General features: G+C 37.5%; 1 protein-coding gene across 1 annotated transcript; it reads left to right on the forward strand.

Annotated features, from left to right (window-relative positions):
* Positions 1–479: 479 nt before the first annotated feature.
* On the forward strand, positions 480–5,653 carry LOC113335353 (mediator of RNA polymerase II transcription subunit 8-like). Its single transcript, XM_026581428.1, has 10 exons — positions 480–601; positions 692–869; positions 1,359–1,466; positions 1,582–1,643; positions 2,037–2,366; positions 3,552–3,608; positions 3,699–3,887; positions 4,316–4,369; positions 4,703–4,760; positions 5,073–5,653. The coding sequence occupies exons 1-10, from the start codon at positions 488–490 to the stop codon at positions 5,327–5,329; spliced, it is 1,407 nt and encodes a 468-aa protein (XP_026437213.1). The 5' UTR covers positions 480–487; the 3' UTR covers positions 5,330–5,653.
* The last annotated feature ends 1,733 nt before the right edge of the window (positions 5,654–7,386 follow it).

The raw sequence follows: 7,386 nt of genomic DNA on the forward strand, positions 1-7,386 counted from the left end.
GGGGGGGGGGGGGGGGGGGGGGGGGGGGTGTATACCCAAATGTTGAGCCGTTTTACTATGATTAGCTGGGAAGAGAAGGTGGGAAACAAGGGGTTTTAGACGATGGTGGAATCTTACATCGGGGTGGGGGTTGTATACCCACTAATTTCCTGGTTTTCATCACGCTTTATTTTGTCCCCTTCATCTACCTGGATTATCTGAAGAAAGGTTGAGTGATTTTCATTGTTATCTTCTTCTTTAGATTATCTTCATAGAGTCTACATGGCCCCAAAAGTTCTTTACTGATTAAGCCCAACGAACCCAGTGCCTGATTGTTTGGCTCGAAGCATCATTTTTAACAAAAGTGATGGTGGGGTGGAGGAGGGAGTATCATTTTTACAATGAGGTTTAACTGCTTGGAGTAACCTATGCGTATACTGTAATAACTTTATTATAATGAATTGATTTTGTGTTTCTAACAAAAAAATTGGTCGCAGTACTACCGGTGATGTTATCATCAAAGCTGTTGCCTGAGATGGAAGTAGAGGACAATTCTAAGAGAGAACAGTTGTTGATTGGAATGCAAAATCTCCCTATACTCAAACAAATTGAAAAGATAAAGGTGGAATGGAGTTTTATTTTGTGAAATTCTTTTGTCTGTGTCCTTTTGGGGTTTCTTGCATCATGAAATAAGCTATCGTCAATAGTGCAGGCCAGAATTGAGATGATTGGAGCTGCATGCGAAAGTGCTGAAAAGGTCATAGCTGATACCCGGAAGGCGTATGGTTTGGGAGCTCGTCAGGTACAATCAGTTGTTCCAACTATTGATAAAGTTCAAGCTGCCAAAATCCAAGAGCAGGAGAATTTACTCCGAGCGGCCATAAATTCTGGTGAAACCCTTTCACAACTCCTTATTTTCTAATTTTGTTCAAAGATGTGTTCTGTATGCGTTGTTGCTTGTTATCTCCATGACCCGACAGAAGAAAAAGAAAGTTTACTTTAGTGTTATACAATTGTAGTATAGAACAGCAAATGTCCTTAAGTTTGTGTATTTTAGATTTGTTTTGTTCAATTTGGCATACTTTCGGGGTTGGTTCCTGTAAGTTCCAAGACACCAACCTGAAAATGTTTTCTTATCTGAAAGGCAAGACTAAGTGACTAAGTCTTCATATACGGATATTCCTGCACCAAGTGTAAAGGAGCAAGAAAAAGACTAACCTCACATATTGATTTGTTATCTAAATCAATATTTTCTCAATCGGGATGATATGAGACACGTACACTGTTTTTTAAGGCGTTGATCAACTAAAATTTCATTGTGGAGGTATGGCCATGTTTTTTCCTTTTTTTGTAAGTTCGCCAACTGCCATACTTTTCAGGATCGCGAATGCAAGTAGATCAAAGGCAACTTCCAGCTTCCCTTCCAGTGCATCTCGTAGATGTGCTTACTGTTGGAGACGGTCCACAGAATTTTCCTGATGCTTCTGGTAAACGCTCTGTTGCTCCTTATTGTTAATCTGAAGTGTCAGAATTTGCCTGATTTATAGTTAAATTCATACAGTCGATGACTTTGTGGTGACGCTCAAATTCTTAACTTTTCAGGCATGTATTCGAAGAACACACCAACATCTAATAATGTTAACAGCCAAGGAGCACTTCTACAGGTTAAATAACTTCTATGTGACATTTCTAGTGCTTCTATGTTGTCTGTTTCAGCTATGCATTTGCTGATTTATTTTATATTAATTAAGCTAAAGACAGCATTTTCATACTTAGTTTCTACACATGCTATTACTAATTTTATATCAAACTTACGTTGGGATACTTTTTTTCTTTAAGCCGTTAATGAATGGTACAAATGGACGAGATCAATCTTTCTTGACTTTTAACATAGTTATTTCCGCCGTTAATGAAAAGTACACATGAAGCACATCAATCTTTTTTCGACTCTTGAACAGTTATTTTCAAGTGTTATCTGCTTCTTAAAATTTATTATAATAAGTAGAGTTGTTTTAATATACATACTCAACTGTTTTTAATCAAGCATACTTTTGCAGTCTACGGCAGCACAAATTATAGGGAGATCAATTCCATCACCTGGTATTACTGGAGCTGCTTCATTTGATAATACAACCACTTCGCCTCTGCCATATGCGAACTCACCTAGGTCTGGCACAAACATAATGAACGCACCTTCTCCTCAGCAACAAACACAACAACAACAGCTGCATCAACAACAACTTCAGCAGCAGCAACAACAACAACAACTTCAGCAGCAGCAACAACTTCAAAGGCAGAAAATGATGCAGCAGTTACCTCCCCACCAGCAGCAACTTTTTGCCCAACAGGCGCTTAGGCAGAATGTGGGGCAAGGAGGAGTTGGACAGGTACGCATTTTATGACTAATGACTCAAGTAAAGCCAAACGAGAGTTGTAATAGTACGAGGAAGAAAAATGAAATTAACCCATCTCATCAAAACCATCACACCTGTCTAACATTGCAAATCTAGGTTAAAGTAAAGCTTGCCTAATTGTATCACACTTTTTTCTTTTTTTCTTTTTTTTTTTATCGGTATGGTATCATACTTTCCAATGGGTTCAGTTTTCCCTGTTACATTTTCAGCTCTTTTTTTTATCATTATTTAGACCTAAACATGAGATCAACTTAACCATATGCAGATAACAGATCTAACCCGGCATTAACATGTTCTTCGGCTCAAAAAATCAGTATCATGCATAGTACAGACACCATGCATATCAAAACAAATTATACCCTTATATAGAATTCATTGGTAGTCATTTTTACGTATTCATTCTCTGAATACGTGGGAATACCATGTACTCAGTTCTTACTTCAACTAAATTGAACAGTATCACAAACAGCACACACAGCTTCATGAAGCACGCACACCATGAAGAAGAAAAAGAAGCTAACTTATTTGGTCTTTTGACTTGGGCTTCTACTTCTATTTCTTCATGCTTGAATGATGTATAAACTGATTTCGTTATTGCAAGAGGCTAGACGAGAGTCTTTGTCATGCTTGCCACATGTCACTCTAACCTTTCCATCATAAGTTGAGAGACGCACCACATGGCGGCATGGTACAGCGCACTAGTTAGCTTTAACTTAATCAATCATTAAACTTAAGCTAGTCATAGTGCATGATTAAATTTAAGCCATAAACACCTTAATACAGATTACTTGTCCGACTTAACTTAATCTAATCGAGGATTAGCTTAGACTAATTTAGATTTATTGCACAAACCATAAAATTCCGAACTCAGATTTTGACTAGTCTTTTTGATTCAAACAGTCCAGAAAAAGTAACAAGCCAAGGGTTCAGGGGCAAAGAATCTAGTAACAGTTAGAATTTTATATTCACGCCAACTTCATTAATTAATTTGCTAATCAAGCATTCTAGACTTCGCACAATTAATTCAGTTCATTTCTATATAAGTGTAAACCATGGCTTTTAATAGTCTTGCATTATGATTTAGTCTCATTTCTTAATCATAAAAGCAAAATCCTTCCATCTCATCTACCATTACCTGTTTTTGCTTTTTGTTGGCAGAACCAGCTGTCACAACAGATGCATGATTTGTCAGGAACGTCTCAGAAATTTCAAACGGTAAGTCTACAAATATATTTTTGGTTTTTCTTAATATATTGTGTTGATTCTCTCTACTGAGAAGCAAATTTTGGTCATGGGCAACACCAGATGCAATATTCTCAACCATTAGGAAACCAGCAATTCCAAGGTAGGCAATTGCAATCTGGGCAAATGCAGCACGCCATTGGGCAAAACCAACTCAACCAAGGAAATCTAAGGAATCATTTAAGCCAGCTTGCTGGAACTGCTAATAATGCATTGTTCAGCGCTGCTCAATCGTCGCCGAACTCTCAAATGGTTCGACTTCATTTTTCATTTTTGTTTTGTTTTTTCCCGATTTCATTGCTTCTGCAATATGATTCCACAATAAAATACAGCTCTTTAAGAGCACATTCTAGGGATGGTATAAAGGTAATGTTCCTTGTATTGCTGATTAGAGTATGAGTTCTTGTTTTAGTTCCAATAAGTCTTGGATACTTTCTAAGAAAGGAAATACCTCCGCTTAATTGGCATTTGAGTCGATCCCGTGTTTTTTTTTAATCATTACTTCGGCATGTTTTTCCCCTTTCTCGCTTGGTTATCTAGTTCTTATGTTGCAGCATCTGTTACTGCATTAGCAAGCTTAGAAAGAAATAAGTCTCGGTAGAGCGATGTTTATTTCCTCCTTTATAGTTTAAGAAGTGTGCTAACAGTGAAATGCCTTCTCATTTGAATTCTATTTTCAGATTCCGAACATGTCATCTACGATTGCACCACAATCACTGTTGCCTAGGACCCAGGTTTGTCACTTTTTACCCACTATATTATTTTAAGTGATACATGATCTATTAATCTAACTTCGATACGATATCCCTTTAAGAAAAAACCCTTTAAATATGTTTGTCGGTGAAGGTGATAATAAGGTATTGATATATGGTTACTCACCTTGGCAATTACAGAATTTTTTAATTTTGGATGATAATTTGCTGAAAAGCGAATAGTGACAATATTTAACTGATTGTTGTCGTTGAATTTTTGTTCATGAATAACAGAGCGTTTTTAAGGATGTGATGTTATACACTCACTAATTTGTCATTAACTCTATATCTTTTTTATGTGTTTCCTGGAAACAGTTTGGACTATCCGGTGCACATCAACAAAGGAATCCCTCGTCACTCTTAAATGATCAAAGTATGTATCTGGTCCCTTTTTTGTTCTTTCCATCTGTTTATAACATGTCAAACACATACAGAAGTCAATTTGTAAACCCAACCCACCCACCATCATTTAGCGAAACCTCTTGGTGCAATAAGTTCTAAAGTTGATGGGAAACTTACTGACTACTGTTGGATGACAAGTCATGTTGGATCATCTGTTTCGGCGATATCAATTGCTGTCACACAATTGTCTTGGATCTGTGGAAACACGGTTGCGGTTGAAACTTGGTATACATTATATTAGGGTATCACCAGAAGGCTAAATGGCTTGCAATTTTCATTGCAGTGTTCAACATGGGAGCAGTAAATCCTGGTAATATGATGACAATGCAGCAGAAACAACAACAGCAACAACAGCAGCAGCAGCAACAACAGCAACAGCAGCAGCAACAACAACAACAGCAGCAACAACAACAACAACAACAGCAGCAGCAGCAACTTGGTGCACAAGGTGGCTTTGGTAATCTATCGGGCAATACGCAAAATCTACAATCTGGTTTGCTGCAACAGAATCCGAACTTCCAGCAACAGAATCAGCAGTAGCACAATAACCTCAGTAACCTCAATATTATCCCTTTTCAGTATACATTTGTCAGCCCGCTCTGATCAATGTTTAATTGCCAGTCTAGCTAGCAGAGGTAGTTAGGATGAGAAAGAATCTGCCCCTCAAGCCAGTGTATATAGATTATACATTCTAATTCTGAATTGTGTCTGGAAAAGTGAGTTTCAATTGCTGTGTATGCTGTCTTAAGCTGCAGTGCTTCTTGGTTAAAGAAGTTAGTTGTTAGAATGTAAAGCATCAACATTTTTTCTTGTTGACGCGTTATTTTTCTGTTTTCGGACTGTATTCTAATACACAATTACCCATATCTATGTTTTGATCTTGTTTATCAAAAAAAGAAAGAAAAGTTTTGATGTAGAACAGCAAAAAGGGACATGGTCAAGAAGGGGTACCCATGGTCCAACAAGAAACTTGTGTGACATGGTATTTGCAGTTGTCCTATGGAAGCTCTGGTCTGAAGAAACAACATAATTTTTCATGACAAACAAAGCTCTTCGAAGTTAACATAGAAGTCAAAAGGCAGGATTTCAAGTTCAGTTTAGACTAGTACTGTATGAAATGCATCCAACTTATAGTAATTTAAAATTAACTGCACCAACAACCAAAATTACAGGGTAGTAATGCATATGTCAAACCAGAAACAAAAACAAGCAAAAACCAATAACCGCATTCCTGAACAACTTTTCTCAAATGGATAGAGAGGGTATTATCGGTAATCTCTTTACTCAAAAGTTGAACCTTTTAACTAGGACTGCACAACGGGTAGGGTGGGTAGGATATGGCCTATACCCGCCACCCTACCCGTTTATTGGCGGTTAAGAAAAATTTCACCCGCCACCCTACCCGCCATTAAACGGGTAAGATCCTACCCAACCCATTCTCTGGTGGGTCGGGTAGGGTGACGGGTATAATCGTTTTTTTTTTCTGCAGGAACATATACATCATCAAGTACAACAGAATGGGCTATGTCTGAGATGATGAAAGTGAATTACACCTCTCTCACAAACAAGTTCCAAACGATCTTGACTTGAACGACGACCTAAAACTAATGCGCATTTGATCTCTATGCCCTTGTCTATAAACCATATTGCTTTGCATCGTTTCTTTCTTTCCATTGAAAATCGGTGAAATAGTGGGCAGATGTATCGGGACCCAATAGAGATACGGGTTTGGGCTGATCTTCGTCGAACGCCGCAACAATATACAACATATTGAGGATTTAGAATCGGTTTATGTGTCACAATCGAGACAACCGATTGTCAGGAATTGGATTATACGATCAACTATAAAGTCTGATTAAAGACTTGATGATTTCAGAGAAAAATTTCCATATTTCACAACCGGTTCACATTGCATAACATGTAATCCGATTTTCGTCATCTTTTTTCCTGTGTCATTTCGTCTCCACAATCGGATTACATATATACGTAAATGAACTGGTTGTGAACTTCGTGTATTTTACTTGAACATCCAAGTGAAGGAATCGGCATATGTACATCACCAACAAAAACCGATTTTGGTCACGTGCCCATCGCGCAAAAAATTTACTACAATTGGATTATATGGTGATGAACAATAACCGATTATGATACCCAATTTTGGAATTTTACCCAGAATCGTTTTATGTGGTGATATCGAATAAACCGATTCTGGGAATTTATTTTGAATTTTTTTTCCCTTTGTGGGTGATCGAGACGTGCAAATACATGTTTGTAGATCGTTACAACTCATACCTGTTTATTTGAAGCATTATCACCTTCTTCTTCCCGACGATATTGTTCTTGTGCTTGGATAATATCCTCAAGCATTATTTGGTTGACATGCTCTTCTTCATTCAACAAATTATCCAATTTGGTAGGATCGAAATCATGATTATCAGATGCACCCACTTCTTCATCACTACTAGAGTCTTCATCGTCACTATAAAGTTTCATTTTTGCTAAGAAAAGCACAAACCCTAGTTTTTTCTTTTATCCCTTTACTTCTTCTTTCCCTCCAAACCTTAAAGAGGAAATGAATTTCTACTCTAATCCTAACA

The sequence above is a fragment of the Papaver somniferum genome, unplaced genomic scaffold, assembly GCF_003573695.1.
Source record: "Papaver somniferum cultivar HN1 unplaced genomic scaffold, ASM357369v1 unplaced-scaffold_13983, whole genome shotgun sequence".
Lineage (NCBI taxonomy): Eukaryota > Viridiplantae > Streptophyta > Magnoliopsida > Ranunculales > Papaveraceae > Papaver > Papaver somniferum.